The 26,140-nt window shown below is 39.6% G+C and overlaps 2 protein-coding genes across 11 annotated transcripts in view; one reads left to right on the plus strand and one right to left on the minus strand.

Annotated features, from left to right (window-relative positions):
• Positions 1 to 26,140, minus strand: part of LOC126857443 (transcription factor Sox-2) — a 264,526-nt gene that overhangs the window by 211,472 nt on the left and 26,914 nt on the right. For all 9 annotated transcript variants that reach the window (XR_007688507.1, XR_007688511.1, XR_007688506.1 and 6 more), the window contains exon 4: positions 5,163 to 5,212. The gene's annotated coding sequence lies outside the window, so the exon portion shown is untranslated. The remainder of the gene's footprint in view (positions 1 to 5,162; positions 5,213 to 26,140) is intronic.
• On the plus strand, positions 23,028 to 26,036 carry LOC126857467 (uncharacterized). Of its 2 annotated transcripts, none has more exons than XM_050606920.1 (4): positions 23,028 to 23,160; positions 23,588 to 23,921; positions 24,205 to 24,393; positions 24,676 to 26,036. In XM_050606920.1, the coding sequence occupies exons 2-4, from the start codon at positions 23,664 to 23,666 to the stop codon at positions 24,721 to 24,723; spliced, it is 495 nt and encodes a 164-aa protein (XP_050462877.1). In that variant the 5' UTR covers positions 23,028 to 23,160; positions 23,588 to 23,663; the 3' UTR covers positions 24,724 to 26,036. The 2 variants fall into 2 exon arrangements, with proteins under 2 accessions (XP_050462877.1, XP_050462878.1); XM_050606921.1 differs by having other exon boundaries at positions 23,037 to 23,160; positions 23,625 to 23,921.

Raw genomic sequence — 26,140 nt, forward strand, 5'->3', positions numbered from 1 at the left:
AGTTGAGGTGCGTTTAAAAACAAAAATCACTCGTAAACACATATATTGATCCATCATAAGATCGTTGAAATATCTTTCAAAATAATTAACAATGAGATTTACGATAAACATATGTGTTTGATTGCTAGATAGAAATAATATCGCTGAGACTTTCTTTCTGCCTTCATATTCTCGCACAACCCGGTATTTTATTCAAAAAATATTCCCTTTTACACGAGCGCGTTTTTCTACGACAAATCGACGTTCGCTTACGCTGCGATTTTACGCTCGCGCTACGAAAACAAGATTTTTCGTCATGCGGAGAATGTCGGTGGACGGAATCGCGTGATAGATAGAGTCGCGTTACAAAGCAATTTTTAACGCTTCTGTTGGGTTCGCGCGAGTCGAACCGAGGCTGCCTGCGAAGACGCGCACATGGCGCGGGATGACGAGGCGTTCTCTCTCATTAGGTATGAAAACTTGCGCCTGAATTATAGCGTTTAATTCAACGCCGGACCTCGCGTCGACCCTTCTCGCAGGAACGAAAGGGTAGTAGCGGAAGAAGTAGATCAACGATAGGAAAGAGCTTGTAAAACACGATCTCATTGTGGGATAAACTTCAATTTGCGTTTGCGTGCACTCAATTGCTCGAAAGCGTATCATTCACAGATCTTTCTCTCTGCACTAAGGCAATATAATTATAAAATACGATGGTAATATAATTGATTTAATATCATATATTTATATATTTATATAATATATTTAATATATATAATTTGCGATACTCTAAAAAAATTATTAATGTCAACTATCATGATTTTTTTTCTACACGATAAAAATATAATCTCTCGTTATCGTTTACAATAAGTAATTAGTTCATTATTATTGCAATTAAAAGAATATTTAAATTTAATTCGCACATGCAAATTCGACCAAGTGTTTCGCGAGGTCACCTATTCCACGTGCACGTGTGTAGCTGCGAGCGAGAGAGTGCAAAGGGCGCGAGGTATTTTCGCGAGACAGATCGTGCTTACGACGCGTGTCACGCGGCATCCGAGACGACAACGCGTGCGAGTAAACACGCGAGCACGCACAAGAGTCTTCCCTACTCTTCCTCCTCCTCCTCCATCATCCCGTGCTTATACGCATGCATTAAGGGACACGTCCGTCTAGCTGCGTGAAACGTAGCACGCTCCGTCGACGTTCCCGACCAGAGGTGCACTCGGCGAACATAAGTGCGAATCGCGACACCGCGTCGCGACGCCTCCCCCTCATACCACCCCTTTCTCCTCCCGTCCCCCTCGCGGTAGCAGAAGGTAGTCGCGAAGTCGCGAGTGCCGCGCATAATGCGCGGACGCGCATACTAATTACGACACGTTTCCATTTTGCGCGCATTCGTCGTCCCCTCTTCCTCCTCCCGCGCCACCTTTCCCCCCTTCCCTCACGTTGTCCTGAAATGATAATCTAGGAACGCTAGAAACGCACAGCTACACCTTTATCCTTGCGCGGTACCGAGGACGATTATGTAGAATCGTGTCCTCTGAATGTTCGTTTGAATGTTTCATCGGAAAAAAGATAGATCCTGTTGCCGAACATTATTTACATCTCTTCTTCGCTTTCTTCAGACAATTTATAAATTTAAGTTTATAAGTTTAATAAATAATTGAATAAATTTATATTTCTCCATTTATTCAGATAATAATTATTGGTCTATTATTAAATTATAAATTCTTTTTATTCCATAAAAAATTCACAGGCAACGCTTACGTTCTTTCTCGATTGCAGACAAAGTAACCTGTAATTAATGTTTCGATTTTCGAAGTAGTCAGTCTGCGTAACAAATATCAACATCGTCGATCGCGACGACATGGAACGAATGCGTTTACAACGAGAGGAACAAACGGATAACGAAGAAAAGAGGAGAGAGAGACGAATCGGGAGAGAAGGGCAGAAGAGCGGCAAAGGGCGCTCCTTTTGTACGTCCCGCTTGCCGTTCACATTCTGGTAATTAGTTCGTTTGCCTGTGCTAATTACATTACTTTTTAATAACGCACAAGAGACACCCTATAGCATCTCCGCGAACAGAGGAGCAAGCGTGTGTGTTGTAAATTACAAGTTGCGAGAGACCTAATCTAAGTCAAAAAAATCTAAAGTCTGAAAAATCGGCAAATATCATTTTCCTTTTTCAAAATAGTCGGAAACAAATATGCATAGCACCATCGCGATTTCGTCATTTATGCGTAGCGGCAATCTTATATCGTTAAATGCTCGCGCTATCGTGATTGATGAGAGAAACTCACCCGAGCTCCAAATATCTCGATACGAAAAGATATCGAGAAATATTTACAATCACGCGATTATGCAAACTATTGTGTGCGAAAATGCACACAAATATTATATTCTCTCTCCTAAACAGAGTAATCTTCTTAATTTCTATTAACATACTTCTAAACTGTTTTATTAAAATTTGATTATCTCAACAATTGAAAGAAGTTTGCAACTTTCTAATTTCACATCAATTTTTATTATTTACCGCATAAATATATTTTAATTATATGTATATATAATTTTATTTATATAATAATATTTATTTACAAAATCATATAATAAAAAAAAAAAAAATCATTTTTGTTGCTTACAAAGGATAAAATTATTCAAATACTAATCAAGTAAGAACCGATTCTAGAAGCCCTTCGTGAAATCGAACGTCAGATAGCTGTACATTATCCTCTTTCTCTCTCTCTCTCTTTCTCTTTCATTTTCCTTCGTGAATGCTTTAACCTCCTTCAGACTCGCAATTAGGGTGGGCGTCGAGACGCGCTTCACGACGCTATGTCGCCCTTTTGCCTGTTATTTAATTGGGATGCGCAATTGAATGACACTCGATACACGGTATAGCGGGAAAGAGTTGCCGTCGGCTGTACTAGGTCTAACGACGGTATTGTATGCGGTTCCCCTCCTTTCGACTACTTCGTCCTGTTTTACAGGCTTTTTGCGTTTATCTTTGAGTGCGGCAAAACAAACGTAAACTCACCGCTCGCGCCGAGATTATTTCGTGCTTTCGCAAACTTTCGAAAACGCACGCTACAATTTTGATAAAATAATTAATAATTTCATAGAACGTGCAGAAATATTATACGGTAATTTATAAATTTGTCAACTAAAACTGCCGCGCGCTTCGAACAATGTCTGTTTGCGTATAAAGGAGCAAAAAATTTGTTGGCAAAAATCAATTAAGAGTTTGCGTGTTGCATCATTCGCGTTTGTGTATTACCGTTATCTAAAAATTAGCCACTTTCCCCCGTAAATGGCATCATCGCGATGAGGAGCATTAACGTTCCTTAAGTCGCATTCTCGACGATCCACCTAATCCTAGCGAGGAAAAATGAAGATGAACTCCCCGAGACATGCTAACAAGGCGCGAGCGGGCGTGGCGTGAGCGAACGAGTTTCTTAACGAGATCAGCTCCGTGGAAGTGCGCGGTGATGCGAAGATTCGCGAGGTATCCGTCCCGAGAATGACGGGAGAGAGAAGCTCTTTGACACTCCGGCGCTGCTAACTAGAGGAAGAGAGAGAGAGAGAGAGAGAGAGAGAGATAACGAGGAAGGGACAGCAGCGAGGAATAAGCAAGGGAGAGAGGAAGGTGGAAATGCGGCGAGACCGCATCTTGGAAGACTTCCTCGAGCTCATTACGCCGACAATAATTAACGTTGCATAAAGTGTCGTTATGGAAATAACCGAGGAACCGAGCGGAATGCGGATGAAAGGAAAAAAAGACAGGGAGGAAGGAGAGAAGAGGCGAAAAGCAACGGAAAAAGACGAAGACCGCCAGAGATAAAACACACGCATACTACCCCACCCAACGTATTTCCGCGCCGATGGAAAATCTTTCCATTGATAGCGAACCGCGCAGCTCCGCGGGATATCGCGCGGCTTGTCTCCGCGTCTATCTTTCTCCGGGAAACATATAATCATTCGAATCCGTCCTTCGCCCTGAAAGTCGACGAGAGAGGCGGTCGAGACGGTAAGGACGAGCGCTTTCCGCGCTGAATGTCCAATTATTGTATCACGAAATATCTGTTAAGAAATTGGATAACGCGGATTCTCGGTAGGCGCGCGCTGAATAAAAGAGGAAGAAGATTCTCGCGGGCAGGGAAGCGCAACTTGAAGGAGAGCCTACGGGGAAGTTCACCGGCAGAGATGCAGCCGCCTCATCATGCACGTTATATATATATAAATGTATGTATATAACTGTCTATGTGGAAGAAGCGAAACCGCTGGCAGAAAACGCCAGTCAACGAGTCAGGCAGTATATGCGGAAACCGCGACGAAATGACACTCGTGCTGGCGCTAATTGGGCCCTCGAGGTGACGCCATCAAGAGGGGATGCTCTTCCACCCTCGGAATATACCACGACTAGCCTCCCTCTGCCGCCTTCCTGCCACCCTCCCTCCCTCCCCCGGTAACCTCTTTCTTCCTCTTTATGCATCACGAATCGACGTGATAGAAAAAGAAGGTTTCGAAGATCAGTATATTGTCGAGAAGAAAAAAAGAGCAAAGAAATAAAAATTTAATCATTTTTTCTCTATTCTTTTCATCCCATAATTTTCAAATGTTTGAATAAAAAATTTATTATTAAGTATCATCTTTTAATTGCATTTATTATCCAATAAATTATAATGAGAAATACGACTTGCTTTAATTTAATTTTAACTTGCTTTAATTTAATTTTTAATAATTTCAAAGTTAAAAGAGAAAAGATCAAACAATTAAAAAAATAGAGAAGAAATGCGAAATTGCATAGAAAAATCTTCTGAATTCATGATTATCTCTTTGATGGCTCATGTAATAAGAGGTATTGTCATGCACTCCTTCACGTACGATATTTGCGGATGAAAGGAGGATATGAGGACGCAAAATCATTCATGCATACAAATCTCTACTTCTGCATATAAGATGAACGCACAATGCGTGTGAAAAAATTAAGTTCTAATTCAAGATTAACTTCACTGTGTTTCACTGCGACATAAGCATAAATTATGTATTTTATTTTAAAGATAATAATCAAAATAATAATCACGATATAGAGATTTGTGTCTTGATACACGCATTATTTTACCCCTCGCACATAAAGGTCGCATAAAATCACAAAATAGGAAGAAAATCTAAATCGTAAGACTCACCGTACGATGCTCCTCCTCTGCCTCCTGAGCCGCAACAAGTCACGATTCGTCTGAAACAATAGAGAGAAATTGCGTATGAAAGTAACGATCTTTGCAACGTGGAGGTGGTTCCATACATACGTATGTCATCGGCGGGAAGAATGGACGCGATGAGAAAAGGGGTACACGCATATTTGAAGACGTGCGAGAGATAACGGGAACTGAAATTAAGCATCACGCTGAGTATTAAGAGAAATTATCCGCGTTATGCCTCGATCGTATCTTTTATGGACTTTCGCAGGCAACCACAACGAGCGGGGCAGCAAAAAGGCAAGAAACGAGCCGACGACGGAAACTCGTTGAATTTATATATTCGCCATTATGCCGATATGTATATACATACATATATATATATATATATACATATACTATTTTATTGCGATATTCAAACCGTTTACAAAGACGTCTCGCCAAACTACCTCGTTAAATATTTTACGATACGATCGACTCCGCGCATCTCTCCCTCTCCAACTCATCCAAGAAATGACGGCGTGAATGAAATCGAATGTGAAGTCATATACAAAAGAGCGCGGTTTTTAAGACAAGTTGCGATATAATACAAGGATAAATGCATCTCGTCACACATCCGCTGAGATTCATGATTTGCGTAAGAAAAAATTAATTTGTGTATAAAAAATTTAATTTGCAGCTAAAAAAATTTATTTGTTCATTAATAATAAAAATAAAATAAAACAAAATAAATAAATAATAAATTAATTAATCTATATATTTAACGAGTTAATAGAGATTGAAAAGTAGTTTTGTACAGAAAATCGAATTCCAAACTTATAAAAATTTCTACATCTATGCAAATCTGCTGTGGTAATTCTTTTTTGTATGACAAAACTTTCGCGACCCTCTTCTGTATCTCAAGTTTCTTTTTTCGTTGGTCAACGTCGCTCGCACCGTATATAAAGCAGACAAATAATAATTGCATCATCCAAAGTATATGCGCGGCTGGACGAAACGAGGACAATATATCAAAGGGAGTAGACCGTCGTCCCGTCTCTTCTTGCGACAGAGACTCTCGTGAATAAAGTTTACCCATTTACAAGAATGGCAACTTTTATTACGCCGTTATGAAGACGCATCATGCCACGGAAAATAGTTTTAATGTCTCTTTTCGCACTTTCGGAATTCCGTAACGTTCCACGTCCCGATCTCGCGAGTTACAAAGTAGTTACGTTATATCCCTTTCGATAATGCATTCAGAAACTAAGAAAATTGCCAAAAGAGAATGTATAAGCAAGTTCTTATAAAAAATTTTTTAAAATACACGAGAAATCAGACACTCCAGATTAATTACTCGGAAAACTATTTCTTTTAAAATAGGAAAAGATTTATTTTACATACATCAGATAGAATATAGTTATAATTAATCTTTAAAATTATATATTGATTTCTCTCGAGTATTTGCGACAAAAACGCGTAAATGCGTGTACGCACGCTACGATTCTGGAGCATTAGTGCCGACATTTTAGATGTAGAATGTACTGCCGAAATAAATGACCGGACGTCGCAGGCAGGCATTCATACACTCGACAGTGACTAGAGAAGTGCCTTGCTCTAGTGCCTTTCGGAATTCCGATTGAGGAGTCTGTACGGGAGAAGGAAAGAGAGAGAGAGCGAGAGAGAAAGAAGGAAGGAGGCGGTGGCAGCAATCCGAGGAAGGAAAATGAGGCACAAACAGAAAAAGAGAGAATAGACACGCGAGCGAGCGAAAGAGCACGAAGGAGGCGGTGGATGAATCGGTCGATGGGGAAGGAAGCTCCTTTCACGTCAGGATAGTGAGCGATCGACCGAATCGCAGGTGAGTGCCTGCGACCGCGTAGGATTATTTATATAAACGCCGAGTCACCGGTTATTAATGAGAGGTGCCGCCTCCCTCTGTCGGTGGCTATCGACGAGTTCCCCTCGAATCATCCCCGAAGCAATGCCGAGAGCTTATATGTCGTCGGGTCGGGTCACCAAAGGTGTCGACCGATCGATATCCTCCCGAAAGATGTCCTTCACCCGAAATCATTCGGCGAACTCGATAATAATAGTAATTAAATTCAGCTTAATATTAATTTTAGTTTGCATCAAGATTGACGTTGCATCTCTCGCATCTCTCAAATTTCTATATCTTAACGGCGTATTTGAATCTCACAATACATACTACGAGCCTTATCATAATTATATATAATTAAAATGTTTATATATAATTAAATATTGTTTATATACATATAATTAAAAAATGTTTTATGTACAAAGTGGCCCCAAACTTTGAGATTTTGTAGACAATTTAATTCGGAACAAAAATTTCGTTTGAAAGATAATTTAATTCTCTACAATTTTTGTTTCGATACTTTTTATTAAAAAAACGCATACTTTCCCTGATATTTGTACAAATGTATAAAATAATTTTGATTTCAGAAGTTTCTGGGCGCTAAATTTTTAAAGAAGCATTTTTCGACTCATGTTTATAGGAAACTTTTTATTCAGAATTAAATTTTCTATAAACTCTTAAAGTCTTGCCGGAACGTTTGAGCCCATCCCGTTAATAATTAAAAATTAATAGAAATATTTTCGATATTTTTTAATGCTACCGTTAAAATAAGATACATTATACGATATGCTCGATTTTTCTGTTCAAAATGCTAATATTGCGTGCGAAAAGCTCAACGGTTTTTGAATAAAAAGAAAAAACTGAAATCTCTCGCTAAGGTAGTTACGGCGAGGCGCGTTAAAAGGGCAATAAGCTTCTGCGCATTTTGCCGACATCAGTCGCGTGTCAATCCTTTCGTACTAAGATGTACCTAATCGGTCTGCATTTCAGATGTTTCAGAGCCGCGTAAGAACCGACGGTCGAGGTTTAAAAATTCGTTTCGCCGCCCACGCTTCGTTTCTCTTCCGTGCGTCCTCTTTATTGCACGAAAGATCCGTCCCGGATGAAACCCGCACACCTGCGTGTCTGGCTTCCTCCAGCCATTGACGAGATGAGTGAAATATGAAGGTCCCTGAAGATGCATCCCTAGCAGAACGGGGACACCTGGATTTGGCGATCGTTCTCAATGAAGAGACCCTCGACCGAAGGTTAGAAATGTAGTAAAGGAACGACTCCTCTCTGGTCGCCTCCACCTTCTTTTTTTTCAAAACCGCCGAAGCAAGTAATCTATCTCGAGGGACTCTCAGTGCCTTTTGCCAAAAATGTGACTATTCTTGAAATATCTCTCATAGATGACCCACTTATATTTAAGGCGAACGTAGTTGTTGCAAATTATACGTAAATATCATTATCTTAAAAATTTATACATGTACAATTTTCTATCGACGTCATTAGAATTGGCAAACAATTATTTCCGACATTATATCAACTTTTAACGACAATTATTTTAACTTTTCATTATTTTACCATCTAACTTTTATCGATAATCACGTATGAAAATGAGAAAAAAATATAATTGCGCCATCATTGCGAACTTGCGAATTTATTCATGTTTTCTATTATACCGTAGTTTTTGGATACGACCACGGTGGCCGTAGAAGGGAGGTTAAAAAGAAATCGTAGGGGTTTATGGTGGAGACGCGGGCGACGCAGAACCAGGTGTCACGGGGCAGCTATACAAAGAAATGATGGATGTCTGGCACGGCAACCCTCGTAACGTGTCGTGCCCTCGGCACCTCAGGTGTCACTTTGGGTCCATGCCTCGTTATCTCGCCGATAGGAGAAAATAAAGCCGATTCTTTTTCACCCTACATAAAGCCGTACACATCGTGCGCAAGGTAGCGTCTTTGTTTAATTTATATGCAAATTATGTGGTTAAATATTACATGTCGCGTTTATCGAAATTAAACTAGAAAGTAAAATATATATATATATATATATATATATATATATATATATATTATTTTTTTACTTAAAAATTATAGACCGAAACCGTGTACTTTATCACGAAAATAAAAGCAAATTTTCTCCTTTTAAGCTTGACTCTTCTCTCATAAAGTTGATAATATTCACTTTCCTAGACCTGAATACGGCTTCAAATCATCGAATATATAGGTGGCGTGAAAACTGAATGGTCGATTGTGATCCTTGGAAGGGATTCTCTTTTACTCTCCCCTCTCCTATCAATTCCTGACCAGCAAAGAACACTCAGGATACTAGTCGCGCGCGCGCGCGTGTTTCTTCGCACCTGGCAAATCCAAAACACCTCTCGAAGTGGGCTCTCGCTTTCGTTCACTTACATGGGACCTCTCTCGTGCCTTTGTCGGGCCACGCGCCCAAAGAAATACAAAAAAGATTAAAACGGATCCCTCCTACCGACACGGCATGTACATTTACAAGGCGACGTAATCGCATTTGTATCGATACAATGTAATAATAATTATTATATAAATAAAAATAATAAACATATAATAACATTAAATAAAAATGTTAATAAACTTTTTCAACAGATTTATATCTTTTTAACGCGAGATATTCGTGTTACGAAATAATGTTAAGAAAACAACATATCATCGTGCAGGGATTAGCTATACATGTATCTTAATCTCTCCTGATACGATACTCCGTCTAAAGGAAGAAACGCGGTCAAGGCGCTGATGTCGACACCAACGACGCGAGCGTGATTCGTATAAGGAAAGATTTTCTTCCCTTGCACGGTCCGGTGGCTTCTTTTTCGTTGGGATAGGTCCTGTCGGGGCACCTCATTTCCTTTCGAGTTGTCGGTCGGGGATTCGGTTCTACAGCGTGACAATTCTTCCTCTCCTGCACCCGACTTCTCTACTCATTGAAGCCCGAGCCGACAATGGATCGTTGGTCCACCGCGTAAAGAAATCTAGCGCAGAGACGAGAAATGTGGAAAAGAAAGACGTAAAAGGGAAAGAAAGAGAGAGAGAGAGAGAGAGAGAGAAAAGTTTGTTATGTTCTCAGCAAGTTTTTTTCAACAATGAGAGCAATAAGCAGCAATATAAGAAAAAGTAAAACTAATAATTAGGGAAAATAAGATAGCATAATATATACACGACACACAGAACAGAAACATGTACAAATATAATATACTAATTTATAAGTTTAAAAAAAAAGTAATAAATTATAATATTTTTGATTAATATATAAAAATTGGTTTCATAAAAATATTAAAAACATATTAAAAAATTCATTTTATTAGACATAGAATTTCAGAGCTCCAAACTAAATGAGAAGACTAGAAGTAGAGAGAGAGAGAGAGAGAGAGAGAGAGAGAGAGAGAGAGAGAGAGAGAGAGAGAGAGAGGAACAAGAACGATAGAATGTAACAAAAGAAAATAGAAAGAATTCTTTCGGATATATAAAAAAATGTCATTCATACACACCGCAGGTCAAAATCGCCATTCATAGAAACGACAACCCCGAAATGAGTTTGACCCAAATGACTAGAAGGAATCAATGAGCTAAACTATATTTTACAAAGCTGCAAGCAACAGTCTATATTACTTGACCGCTGTTTCAAATGGAATAATAATCTATTCCTTTTTAATCTTTGCAATACATATTACCTAAAGGGATTCGCGTCACAATGACAATATAACGATCGATTATAGAGTTTTTTAGATTAGAGTTATTTATTACGCTTAAAGTTTTACTATAAATTTGTATATAAAAACTTGTATAAAAAATTTCCATCTTTTACAAAAGGCATAAAACAAAAAATACATAACGAATAGCTGTATCTATATATGTCACAAATATATGATATAAAAAGTCATAACTAGCTGCTTAAAATCATATAATTGCAAAGAAACTTGTCAGGAACCGTAATATTGGAATAGAACGACACAGATCAGTACTGGCATTAAAAGACAAAATAAAAAAAAAAAAAAAACGTAAAAATAACAACATCGAATCTAAAAGGGAGAATAAAAATGGACTACTGGCATGGGCAAGTGAATGAGAGTGACCTTGACAAAACATCGCGGCCACAGAATGAAGCCGTTGAGCCACGAGAACAAAGAGATTCTGTCGTCCTTTGTCAGATAGTGTCCCTATCTCCGTCTGCCCAACATTCTCTCTCTTTCTCCCCAGACTTTTATCTCTCCTCCCCATTTCTCTTTCACTTACTTTTATCTACGTCTGTTTGCCACTGTTCGGATTATTACGTCGTCGTCGCTTTCACTGTCTGTCGGCCATCATTTGAGTCTGCCCGTGCATTGCTTCTATTAATCTGCTTTTTGGAGAATAATCGATTAAAACTAACAAAGTTTAATAAATTTCGATAATTGAAACAGCTTCACAACATCCTTATAATAAAATGTATATATAATATCAAATACACATTAACTTTCTTTCTCGAAGCAACAGAATCTAATTAAATAACTTGATAAATAAGTTATCTGTAAAAATTCTGAAAGCTACAAGCATTAAAATAAATGTTTAATTCCTAATATATATAAATATATTTGTTGTATTATGTTATACTAAATCGGACTCTCCCGACTATTATAATAAATTGTTAGAGCCAGGCTAACCTTTTGCCGTAGGTCTTCGGGGAGGGTGACCTTTAAAACAGAGTTCACTACTGACCCTTTAATATCACTGACTTCTCGCATTTTAATGCATAATTAATTAAGTCAAAGTTCACGTCCATAATGAGACACGTCAATAACCTATCCGATAAAATGTCGAAAGCTGCGGTCAGTTTCCTCGCGTCGCTTCTGCTCGGCGATCTCACGGAAGAAGAGAAAAACGGAAATGCTAAGGACGTGAAGACACGCCAGACCTGTCGATATCAGAACGGCGACGTCCCTCGTACAACAACAACATCGGATGACAGGAGGCGGGGAGACGATAACAGGAAGAGGGAGAAGGAGAGAGAGGGAGGGAGAGAGAGAGAGAGAGGGAGAAAGGAAAAGAGAGGAGAGACAACAGAGTTGAACAAGTTGGAAAAACACTTAAGCGGGCAGCTAATGCTTTTATCGCGACCCTTGATTCCACCCTCGCCTGATTTTCGGCGACAAATCAAGGCGCTTGTCCCACCGGGAACGGTAAATACGTTTTCGACGCCCCCGCGTGAAATAATGCGTACGCGCGCGCGTGGCACGTACGAGCGTGCACTTACGAGCGGCGCGAAAATACGCGCGAGCGAGCGCGCACCGTCGGAGGGTGAGAGACGAACCGAGTGGCGGAAGAATGGCACTTTATTAGTGTTTGCAAACGACGTTCCGCCGTCGTCGTGCGACGTTCCCTCGTTTTTGGAACGATTTATCAGTGCCGAAACAGCGCCGTTTCGTTTCGCTAAAATGGCGGTATTCGCGTCAAACCATCCGCACGTGTAGAATACGGCTACGGTAAATTTCCGGCAAGTACAAACCATACGCGAAATGTCATGCGTTATTGAAGAATGTATAATATCGCATGCCTGATGTACACAGCGCGTGGTATCAAAGAGGTAAGGTATCTTTGAACAAGGAAATACAAAGAAATAAAAGTGTAGAAAATAAAAAAGTATTATACCCTGTGGTTTCATATTTTTCGTCAATTATATGACACGCGATCTATACGATAAAATAATAGACACACTGTTCAATATCTTAAGCTCACGATCTTTAACATTTTATTGATTCTTGACGCTTGCCACGGATTGACACTTTTTATTCCCAAGAATCGATATATTCGTACGAGAGCTATTGTCCGGTACAATAATAAAATGTATATGTAGAAGCTTATTATATGACCTGTCTCTTTCTTAGAAACTTGGAAATTCGATATAAGCGTGCGTTCGGATCTGCAAAATAATACAGAAAAATTGTTCGTCATTGCCCTCAACGTGGTGAAAAAATAGCACTGCATCGCGCGCGCAAATCAGCTGATTAGCGTAGAGTGCGCGCCGTCAATTGGATTTTTGATCTATAAATTTGATTCTCGATAATATATCTTTAACAAATTTCTAGTTTTGTTAATAATGAATAAAAATTACGTTACACATGCACGTCTCTCGAAGTCTTTCGGAAACCTGAAATGCAAGAGAAGATCGTTTTCAGCGAGATCACCGCGACGTAAAGTATCATTTTTCCTCCAGCTGCTGGTTAAGATTGGCCGCAGAATTCACAACGGAATATCGCTGAGCCGATGGTTCCCGTTGAAACAAAATGCCTGAAATCCACGCTGTTCGGGGATTCACCGCGGCAGCGACGAGGGCAGCACGCACCATTCCGGGAGAAGCATCACCCCCGAGTTTCAGGTTAGCGAGAGCTATTCTGTAGAGACTCCAAGTAGGCGGGAAGGGAAGGGAAGGGAAGTAGGAGGAGATGGCGCGTAGGGACGGGAGAGGATGAAGGGGAGAGACGACGACGGCGGAAGGGCAGGAGGAGAAGGAGAGGAGGAGATGGTGGTGGAGGATGGTGGCACTCCATCGCAGTCCGTCGCCTCGTCCAGAGGGTGGGAGTAGCCACCGGCGGCGGGGTGGTTTTGTCTTCCTTCGCCCCCTGTCTCCCGCGCAACCCACCTCCGCATGTCTGTCTTCCGAGTGCGCTTGCGTCCTGCCGAACCACCCCCGCGCGAGCCACCCACCCACCCTCTTCCTGCGCCGGCCCGTTTACCCTTCCGTCCTCCCCTCCCCCCTTCCCCCCCTCCGCACCCGTTCTACCCTCCTCCTCCCCCCGTGTGTCCTCTCGCGCGCCACCCCTCTATTGATTTTGTTACAAACCGGCTCCATCCCGCTCCCTCCGGTCTCCCGCGACGTCGCCCTCGTCGACCCTCGCGAAGTCCGTTGGAGCGATACGCGCCGATGCGTGTATACGTTGATATATAAACTATATTGTTTATACATATTTCTCGTCATCGTCGTCAACCTGAACGACTTTGAATCCCGAACGCACGCGACGATAACGCACGGCTCTCTTACGATTGAGCGTAGTCGATAAAACTGAAAGTGTAGTGACCCGAAAAACCAATTTCGTCTATTTTGAAAACAGCGAGTCATCCACGTATAGTTGTAGCAATAATAATAAATTAATTATTTCATTCTAGCCATAGCCATACATATCCATTAACAGAGACAGGAAAAACAGAGATGTAATTGCATAAAGAATCTTGTGCCATTTTGGCAAATATTAGCGAAAGAAAATAAGCAATATTTTAATTCTTATTCCTATTATAAATTTAATATTATGCTATTCATTGCTTTAAATTGAAACAGAAAAAAATACGATGGAATTGCTAGGAATTGGATATCAAATGCCAAATATATATTATAAATGAAGAAATTGTAAGAAAGGCCAGCCCATTTTTCTCGCAAAAACAAATACATACTTGAGAAAATAAACACGCAGTGCAATGTTTCCGATATAACTGCTCTGTGTAGAAAGCGTATAATTTTCGACGCGAAATGTTAGGCGCTCGCAGAACGAACACTCGCGGGGGATATAAGGAACCCTCATCGATATGCGTACGTAGAGAGCCGTAGTAGTTTGTGTTCGCCGTATATAGAGCGTATTCATTTTTTTTTTTCGCGAGCTATTTCGCCCGTTCTCCACCACGTGCACACGCAGCCGACATTCGGCCGACCACTCATAGCGGGCCCCCAACTGGTTCAAGTACCACGTGCTCTCGTGGTTCGCCCTTGCGCTCACGTACGGCCAAGGAGTACTCGATGGCATTTGCGGTGGATTTGGCGGTGCTCCGCGCCGCGGGAGCCCCACTTCTGGCCACCGGTAACCATAGGGTACTCCCTCCTCCTCCTCCTCCTCCTCTTCTCTACGCGCGGTTCCTCTCGTCTCTCCCGCCTTCCTACCCTCGCTCGCCCTTACGGACACTCGAGAGGCCCCGTATGATACCCCTGTGATAATCTCCCGTCTATCGGGAGGGAGTCACTGAGCGCGGATTAAAAGGGTGCCTTTTACCCGGGGGGTTCTGGCAAGATCTACATTTTTCTCTCTCTCTCTCTCTCTCTTTCTATTTGTCTCGCTAAGCTCTCCTGACGTTCGCGATTACATGGCGACCGTCAAGACGTACACGCATAATTCGCGTAGAATATATTTCGCGGACGGCGTAAGCAATATATATATATTTTGCGAAAATTTACAGCGATGATATCAACGCATCTCTCTCGCAAAATTTTGACGCGCGCTCACAAACGCTGCTGACGTTTGTTTGCGCCGCTGCTTTGCCGCGGAGTCGAGTAATTGCGAGAGGCTAAAATATTTGGATCGACATCTGCCGGCTTCGTTTCTTTGAAGGAAGCCGGCCTCCTGCCTGCTCCGTTAAGCCGGCTCCCGCGTAAGTCAGGCATGCAAAGATTCGAGGACCTTGTTTCGTGGGATTGCCGGAGAATCTCTGCAATTGCATTACTCTTGTAGGTTTTACAGTCTCATACTTGAAAACTGCGGCAATACTAGTTAAATTATGATATCATTTTTTCACATCAACGCGACGTACTAAGCCCTCTACAACAACACTATACTATATATATAAAACAATAATTATAATACATATAATTATATGTAATCTTTTTCTGTTTGTTTTGTTGTCTGCGTCTTTACTTTTTCAAAAAAAAAAAAAGTTATATATAGAATTGTTGACTGCAAATGTCAAAACAATTTAACATGAAAAAGTGAAAACGCATTCGAACAAATCAAATTTCAGAGACGTATAAATAGATTTGAAATTTGATACTTTGGCAAAATTTTAAACACACATTTATTATTTCACCGGAATTTTATCTTCAATCCTGTAGGATATTTCGATATAAAATCTATCGCGACATTGACAGATTTCTATCGGAAAGATTGCGCTATTGATAAAAATTAATATATTTCGTCAGTCCTCAGGCAGATTAATCGAGGAGGTAATGCGCCATTTATTACGGTAGATCCTCGCCACGTGTTCGTCTCCTTAGCCCAACAATTCAGCGTTACGTAAGGTTTCGCGCTCGGGGGGATAGAATACACCGATCCGAGAAATCAGGCTTGCGTCCAAAGTGGGTTAATAAAGCGATATTAAAGCCACGGGTGGTAGACCCTACGGCAGAATCCCTCGTGTCCACTCTGGCGCGGTCTTCGGCCAGCGGGAATTACGTGTGAGAGCCGCCGCCACCCCGTGGATCCACCGTGGCGTTTCATTAACGCTCCGCTGCTCTCGGCACGTTTTTGCGACAAGCTCGATTATTAACTTCGCGTTTTATTTAGAAGCTTTAATGCTGTGTCGTGTCTACTTGTGATCTCTTTATATACGCAAGTAAATTTTTAAATAAAAGTTGAATTTGTATTATTATAAAATGTAATTTTTCTAATATTTTATATATAAAAATATGAAAAATGCATTATAAATATAAATGTTGTATATAAATTTAAATTAGACAAAAATAATTCAATATCATGTATGTGCTATTAATCTTTAATAAAATATACAAATTTATTTTTTTTATCTTAAAATGTCATAATTTTACAACAATTTTTATGCGATACTCGTTTATATTGCTCGTTTATATATGCAATCGCGTTTTTTCTGTGTTTTTATGTAAAATAATTAAATTTTATTATTAAATTAAATTTAATTCATCAAGCACTATCTTGACTCGTAATGTCATTACCTGAATTAAAGAGTACTATCAAGAAATAGATCTACCACTTTCGCGGATGTAGTTCGCTGTAGCAGTACATTATGACAGTTTAATCTCTACGAATGTAGAATTTTCACTCGCATATTCCTGACCGCTCTAACTACCCGACAAGGTTGGATATGTAGAGTAAATCGGCAAACTGTAAAGTTTACAAACACCAGCGCCCTGTGGTTATTATCCCGTAATCCCGGTGTTTTACATGTTATGAGGATGCGAGAGAGAGAGGCGCGGTCTGTTACCTGCAACCTTCGGTCTTACGTTATTACACACCACGTTCACACGATCCGCACATATCTCACCGACGAGAAGAAAGACCCGCATGATTTTACATAAATTTCACGAGTCGAAACACTATCCGCGAGCGGTCGTAATTTACTCGGAATGTTACAAATATGTTCAAGGTAATCAGAATACCATGAAGAGAAAGCTGTAACGTAATTATATAATAAACAATTATTGTTATTTACATAATAATTATTTCATGTATCTCTTAGATTTCAGATGATATATTTATGAAAATTATGATTAAATTAAAAGTTCTCTTTGTTTTATACAGTTAAACGCTCGTAATAATTGGAAGGAGAGTTCCTCATCTGTATCTCAGTTTCGATTTACGGGGGATCGCGTGCGACTTGAACGCGCGTGTTTTGACACGCAGCCCACCCACGCGCGCGCGCCACCCTCTCTCGATCGCACACAAGATCGCACGAGAACTCGCCATTAAATGCATTAGGACACGTTTAACAGTGCCGAGATCTCTCTCTCTCTCTCTCTCGTTATATAGCCGGCTGCTTGCGTTGGGGTTGTCGTGCTCGTGCTAGCACCCGGCGAGTGTGTCTAGTTCTCATTGTTTCCGCGCGTCAGACACGTGGCCGTGGCACGGGTCCAATGATATCGAATATTCCTCCTTGTTTTCTCCGCTTTTTTTTCACAGCCCCTTCTTTTTGATTGGCACTTTAAAATCCGGACGATCGTGCGCGTCGCGCGGGAGGAAGAGGAGGAGGAGGAGGAAAAAAAAGAAAGAAAAGAAACGAACACTCACGGAGGTCGCCATTCAGCTCGGCTCGGCGCCGAGCTTGCAAACTCCCGTATGTCGGCAAGTTTGCAGGCTAAATTGACCGCGCGGCTGCGATGAAAGCGGTAATTTCAACCGCGGAAAATTCTGCTTGACGCTGAAGAGTAAATTGTATTTTTTTTTTTGTTTACGCGTGTTCGAGCGGACACACGAGTCGAGTACGAATACGCCAGTGGCGAATTACCGCGACGAAGTGATAATCTCGCGTCCATCTCGAGCTGGCGTGGCCATTTCGCTTATACCGCATTCCTTCGTTTGAGTCAACATTGTAAAATTAGATCGAGATCGTCATTTTTGTCAAAGTTAAAAATTACAAAGATAGCGCTTTACAACGACGATCAAACTATTAATACGAAAATATGCGTTAAAATCCATACATATTTCCCGATGTACCTCTAATATTTCTGAATGCGAATAATTTATCACCTGCGTCGTGGAATCATCCGCGTGGAAATGGATCAGGTGCTCGGGCATTCCCTTTTTCCTTGTCTACCATCACGCGGTCAATTAATAGGAGTCATTTATAAGAGCAAACCGGGGAATCTGGGAATCCGCGATCCGCCCGGAGGCAATAAATCTCAAGTCGCCGAGAGGCGGTATGGGAGCGGAACCCCTCTTGTAAGCTGGTTGTATTGTAGCTATTACCGAGCCATGCATCACTAGGTAACAACCGCACTATTCTCCGTCTCCCTCATTCCAACCGTGAACCATCCTCTCTCTCTCTCTTTCTCTTTTTCTCTCTTGCTCCGCGACCCCGGGGAAAGGGCGCTAGGACATCGTTGTAGAAAAGCGCAGGAAAACGCGCGGCGCGCGTTGGGAAGCTGCGCAGCTGATATCGGACCACCCAGGTTATGCCTTGGATACCTTCTGTCCGTAGAACGTTCCTCAAGGGGAAAACGTTACGTCCGATTCACGCATGACCACGAAACGCGATGTTATGGCAGAAATGATGAACGATCGCTCTCGTTAATGAGCGAATCGCGTCTCGCAGCGGCGTGTTTCGACGCTCGTGGCCGAAAAAGCTGAATAAAAGCGTACCGTTTGTAGTTTTAGCGACTCTCTCGTCTCTACAAATTATGCGACAACGCGAAACTCAAAGCAGCAAAAAATATTATACAATGGCGAATAAATCTTCCTCTGAATAGACGTTTGTCTTGTAGTCGTATCTTTTATTTTTCCGCGTTTAAAACTTTTCAAAGATACGCGATTACGAATCGTGAGGTGAAAATACTTTTATTCGTCCACGCTGTGAACATATTAAAACGACGGGAATTTTTTTACGATAATACACCGCAAAATCAATGATGATATATTTTGGCGCTTTCGAAAACATCCGCGCTCAAAGTCATTTATTTGGTCTATACGATACAACGCGAAGCAGACGATGAGAAAATAACGAGCGATACTTGGCGCGCAAAACAGAAGATCGCGAGGAAAAAACGGCGAGGTAGGAAAAGGGACGAACGAGGGAGAAAACAAGAGAGAAAAGGAGAGAGAAACGGGGACAGGATATATACACGAGCGCCGTGGTACAGCACAGCCCCTCTCTCTCTCTCTCTCTTGCCGGACAACCGACAGTTAGAAGAACGGGGTGGCTGTCGAGGAGGGTAGTACCTGCCTACTCCTCGCACCCTCGCTTGGCGCTATAGTAACAACACGGGGAAACATAGGGAAATCAATATGGCTTCCGTTGCCCTCATCCCTCTCGCGCGCGGCCCTCGCAGCCGGCGTCGTCTCTCGCTCTCGTCCGATTTTCTCGCTCCTCTCTCGCTACCACGGAATTACGTCTCTCCCCCGGACTCCCTCGCCTCGCTCCATCTCTGTCTTTCCTATCCTCTCTTTCTCTCCTCCTCTCTCCTTCTGTCTCTTTTTCTCTATCTCGCTCTAGCACTCGACGCGGACGGGTGAACCCATTATAAGGGGGTGTTACTCCGGGCCAATCCCCAACCATCCGGAGAGAGAAACCGGAGAAGCGAGAGTCCAAGAAGGGCGCATGTGCGTTGCTAGGGCCACCGGATGGGTCGCGCGATGCGATGCGATGTGATGCGATGTGGTTACGACGCGTTATAATGCCGCGCGTAACGTCCGCCCGGTATATCAGGTATACGGAAAATATTTAAAAACGCATCTACGAGAAGCACGTTCACCAATGTAATTTGCACCGTGGCTGATTATATAATAAATTTGTTCAGAGTGGCAATCACATCTAAAATATATATTCCTTTAGCGAAGAAAATAATTGAATTAAAGTAACGTGCCCTCTTTATGTTATTTTTTAACATTCTTATTATTAAAATCAGGAGTAGATGTATTTCAATCATTCATAATTTTACGGATGTCTCGAGGTATAATGTTAAAATTTCAAAAGACCTTATATATACATATATATCACTCTGTTAGCATCACGCAAATTATATCGCATCGATAATAAAGCAATTATATTTCGATACATCAATAATAAAGTAATTATATCGTGAAATATTATTAAATCTTTTTTTTGTCTAAGTAATGTACGTATACAACTATAAAAAAAATTTATAATTTCAATTTTAAAAATATATGTAATTTAGAAATTTGTTCCGTACACTTATTAATGTAAAATTTATAAGAACGATCTATCTTATATATAAAAGTTTAAATCTAAAAATCCTTTCGTAAAGAGCTCAAAATATCAAGGATGGCTCTCTGACGGCGAACCATGAAACTCGAAACCAGAATTATGTCGGTAACACGAAATCCAGGTATATAGAAAGTAAATCTTTCACAAGCGATAGCCTTTCAAAAACGTGCCGAGAAAATTGACCTAATGTCGCATGCACTTGTGATCAGTCTTACATTCGTGAAAATACATAAGATGCCTTAGCAAAAAAAAAAAAAAATTCTGTTTCAGTGCAAAATGGTGGTCCACGTCGTTACTACAGTACGCGAGAAATCCCAACTGATTTCAAGCTAAGTTCGCCTTCACCTTTCAACCACATCGATCTCCAGTACTCCAGACACTAATCAGACCCCTCAATCAACCAACTCAAGAATCGCGCAGAAGTTGAATTCCATAGTTCTATAAAGAGCCTGAGATATCCATTAAAAGCTTGCTTCTCGTTTGACGATGCATGTTTCTCATCCAGTCGGCGGCGACGAATCCACGGGGTCGCCACAAGCCACACTGCTCCGGGAAACATTCCCCCGCCGTTTCTTCACACCTTTTTACTAGTGCGAGCACCATTATTAATTGGTCTCTATTAACATTTTACATCATTCGGAGTAATTTCATCCTTCTTCCGTTGGTCTTATTCCGGTCGATTAATAAGAGGGAAGAAGAGAACATCAAAGTAAAGTCCTAGAAAAGTCGCATTTCGAGTATTATATATCAGGAGACTGCGCGAAAGAGAGAGAGAGTGCCACCGTGTTTTGTTTTTCCTTTTCTAACAACGATGTCGACCAAGCCCACCACCAGCTCTCTTCGTTCCCTTCTTTTAGAGGAAGATACCAAAGTAGAGAAGAACGGCGCGCGATTTATCAACACTATCGTGGGGAGCTTATATATACATATATATATAATTTTGGAGAGGAGTGAGAACTTTGGAGTCTTCATTCTATAAATTCCTCCATAAACAACAACACCTCCCCCTTTGACGCTATCGATTTGCCTTCACCAACACATCAGTTAAGGAAGGGACAGCTGGCTGCTGGGCTGCTTCCTCTTTGCTTCTATGTAGCTTCCACAATTTTATCTCCATTAAGATATATGATATATATATGTATGTATATGTATGTATATGTGCGTGGGCTTCTCCTTAAATTCTCGTAGATTCTTTTCCTCGCCTTTTTTTTCCTGTTATTACAGAACAACTGCACATCAAGATTAACGAGAAAGAGAGATATAGAGAGAGAGGCGCAACAATTTCCTTCCAATGTTGTATAAACATTTTTTTTTTTTTAGCAGCTTTCCAACCGTCACGATTCTCGCACGGATTCAAACCATGGGGTCCGACAAGCGCCTGTTGTCCACCGAGTGCTGTGAGACCGAGTTAGCTGAAAGATCGAAAAGGACGCAACTACACAACATTGTCCTAGCGATGGCTGAAGACTCTCATCGAATGATGCCCATCGCTAGTAACGTTTACTGAGTAGCATCAGACCACCTTACTCGATTGTGTCTAACTACCTTATATAAAGAATAAGATCCTTACATAGTGCTTGCGAGAAAGCTCGATCAAGTATATCTAAGAAAGGACATTCTATTGCACGTGTTTTTACAATCTGCTTTGTGTTTAATAAAATAGATATAACGTCAAAAAGATATTTAAATGCAAATATATGCATCAAAGCAGTAAGAAATAATAAAAATTAGAAATTATAATATGAGATATTTAATACAATGATATCCTATCGGTATATCAAGTAATTAAATTCGCAAGGAGATGAATAATCGATTAAGGAATCGCAAAGTTATCCTAAATATCTTTTATCGGTATTGTGCCCCGCGTATGGTAACAATTATTATAATGATATCTGCTATCATCGGTTGTTATTAGAAATTATGTAAAATCATCTCCTAAATGTTATTGATAATATATAGTTTCAATTATTAATTTATATAAAATAATATCAGAGGAGAAAAACGCAAAATTGCAGTCGGCAAAGCAGACTACATTGCAGGCTAAGATGCCTGCTGCAGCTTTGCTGAAGACAGCGTGTGCCATAGGCACTGTACCAGAGTTGTGGTACGTTGGTATCAAACAGGCTGCTGGTATCACCAGAAAATGGCTTTACCAACCTCGTCGGTAAGGGAGTTCTCTCAAGTAATGAAGCAATACGATTTCATGAGAAAATTCAATTTTCAATAATCTTTATTCTACCCTCGAGATTTTATATCAAAAAGAGTTCCACTCTGTTAATATCTCTTATAGTTTTCAGATACAAACAATCAAAAATACAAATATAAAATTACATTTACACTTTTTTTGTACTTTAATTTAATTTTTTTCTTTTTTAAAAAAATATATATTTATTTATTATTAATATTTAACGTTAAATGAAACAGCATATAATCGAATATTTTCTACGGGCGCTTCAAATAATAACGTTAAGGTCATGTTTATCATCACGTGTTCTCATACGAAAAGATATATGTACAAATAGATTTATCAGAATATATACAAGCAGGACATTCAGTTGTCTACTGAAGTCCTAACGGTTCACACGATTAAAGCGCCTACACTAATCCATGTCGAAAGCGAAAATCTTATTACAAGAAATAGTGAGGAATAATCAATTTAATAGGATATCGAGTAAATTGAGACAACGTAAGTAATCATAATATTCTTCGAAACGGAATAATATGCTTTGAATATCTACCTGCAAACACATATATAGCATATATAGAATAGACTTTAGATTATATTTTTTCCCTAACGCGTTTGTAAAAAAAAAAAAAAAGAAAAAAAAACAGAGAAAAAATGATGAGAAAGAATAAACGTACATATGTGTGTTTTATGCATGATTTAAATAAAAAATTTTGTGATATTTGTAAAATGTGCAAATTAAAAATTAGATTTTACTATAACTATAAACATATATGCATTTCTTTCTGCATTTTAAATGATTTGAACAATGCTGTGATGCAAAATTTTGATGCAAACAAAAAAGTTATAAAATGTCAAAATTTGTGAAATGACATAATGTGGTCTTTTAAATATTACGACGATATTACCATAAAATTTCATTTCGAAGTTAAAGGTCGAAGTTAAAAAGTATTCACATTAAAAAGAGGTACATCAACACGAGGTACGCTAACAAGACAAGAATCATGGCATTGATGTTAACGCTACCATTGGTCGGTCTAAAACCAGAACACTTTTCCACATTGAATCTGAAGCTTCTTAAGCTCGAGAACGAACTGAATTCGAGAAATTCACCCGATTCCGCACGGGCTTCTTCTCCAAGTACCGGAAGCGAGACCAGCGGCATCAGCAGTCTCGTACTGTCCGGCGAATCAGCATCAGCCGAATTAACGCCAGTTTCATCGAGACCAGAGACTCCCACCAAAGTTCCGTACAAGGAGAAGGTAAACATTGCGCGCGTTACCGAATAATTTAGAACTTAATCAGAACAAGATGATGCGTGTGCAATCGTATTTATAATGTTATTTATTAGCACATGTCTCGAAAAAATTATTTTTCTAAAGAATATATATTTAGTCAAAGAAAGATAATATGCAGTCGTATTTATAATAATTATTGATCTTAGCGCCCAAACATTTTTGCATTACTTATGTACAGTTTTTTTTTTTTTTAATTATAAGTGTACACATGCGCAAGAAAAAATAAAGAAAAAAAATTTCCTTTCAGACAAGTGCACCATCGCTTCGCATAATGCACGGAGGGCGCGATATATTGAATTTAGGAGCAAATATCAGGCCATCGTTCAATTGGGAAAGAACAGATCGAAAGTTGTCTCGATACGAGATTCAAAACATTATAGTCAATCGTTCGGTGCATTACCGAGCACGGGAGCAGCCACATGATGATTATTCAATGGTGTGTATTTATATGATATAGTATAAAATAACAATATTTTATAGCCTCTCCATCCAGAAGAAACAAATTTTTAATACAAAATTAATTTGAATAATATAATGTAGTATAATACAATAGCTTTTATACACGTATAAAAAAATTGTGTGTGTATACGTGTTATATTATCTTCTATAATTTAAAAACTTTATATATATATATATATATATATATATATATAATCTAAATTTTTTAATATTATTAAACTTTAATCATAGTTTTAATGATCGGAATTGTGTTTCACAGAAACGCTGCGACGAATGTGGATTTTGTGAATCATCATGCGTCTTTTAATCGAGGTGACCGTGTAATAATTAATGCGACAGTTATTAGTAATACCCAACGTCCAACATCGTGGGCAACTAAATTGCAATAGACCAAATAAGCGGCAGCCGGAAACGGAGACGTATCGTAAATCGAGCGACACATATATAGATATATATAAGATATATGTATAGATCTAAATATTTGGAAGGAAATAATGCGACGCGATATTTGCGATATAAAACGTGAATATAAAAATAATTCACAATTATTAACAACTTTATTACTCGTATATTTGAAGAATATATTGGCGAGAAATTCAAGTGTATATGCATATTTAAATAATATACGTTCCCTTACCGGATACGGGCTGCAATGGTCATTAGAGTTTTTCTACATTTTTATATCGTATGAAAGTAGTGAAATTATAAGAGCTGAAATAAATTTTATGTAAATCAGAATAAAAATAAATTAAGGTAATCAAAGATCTCTATAGCGTCTAATCTTAAACATTATACGGTACTGAAATCTTTTTTTATTACGATAAGAAATTAACTTTCAGCTCAAATTGTATGATTCGTCCATCTTTTATGGAATTCCCTCTCTAATGGGATAGCTTTAGCTTATAGTGCGTATGTACATAATTATATTTCGGACGAATGACGATAGTGGCTTTAAGAATATCAGCGCTTTATAAAGCCGTCCGAGCATAAAGTATCGTGTGACTATAACCGGCTTTCATCGAACAATCAAACGATATTAGATCCTTTACGCACGGTATGACGATCTAACATAAGAAATTGAACATTCGACTGGAAAAAAAAAAAAAAATTGCATGTTTATTCGCAGTCGTATTTTGTAAAGCAACACGCTGTTCAAAAATTTTTCTACATGTACTCTATATGTATTTCTTTATATAAAAATTTATTATAATTTGAAGATATATCTCATTGTCAAGATTGTCATTGACGTAAGTCGATCGTGTATCGTTTTACATTTTGCAATCGTTTTACATTTTTGCAATCGTATGAACAAGTGCCGTTACGCTTTATGCAGCATCGTTATATAATGACGCACCGATAGATAATAATATCGTGTATCACGCAATATCACGAACGATCGGCAATTTATCAGACGGCCGAAAAAACTCAATCCTTACATTTTCGCGGTAAATGTAATACCTGCTACGAAGGATATAATATACAATTCTACGACGGCACATATTGCATGTACATCTTGACCATTGTTTGATTGCATAAACAATTTTTATATATCTCAATTGTTGCGCTATCATAATTATACCCATTTTTATACCAAAATAAAATCATGTAAAACATTTATTCAAAAATATGAAAATTACTTGTAGCGCGTCTTTACTTTATCTTATTACATTCGTACACGCTTTCGCAAAGAGTCGAGGGGAGGGACTTTACAATTTTTTTGCCAA

The sequence above is a fragment of the Cataglyphis hispanica genome, chromosome 21 (assembly GCF_021464435.1).
Source record: "Cataglyphis hispanica isolate Lineage 1 chromosome 21, ULB_Chis1_1.0, whole genome shotgun sequence".
Lineage (NCBI taxonomy): Eukaryota > Metazoa > Arthropoda > Insecta > Hymenoptera > Formicidae > Cataglyphis > Cataglyphis hispanica.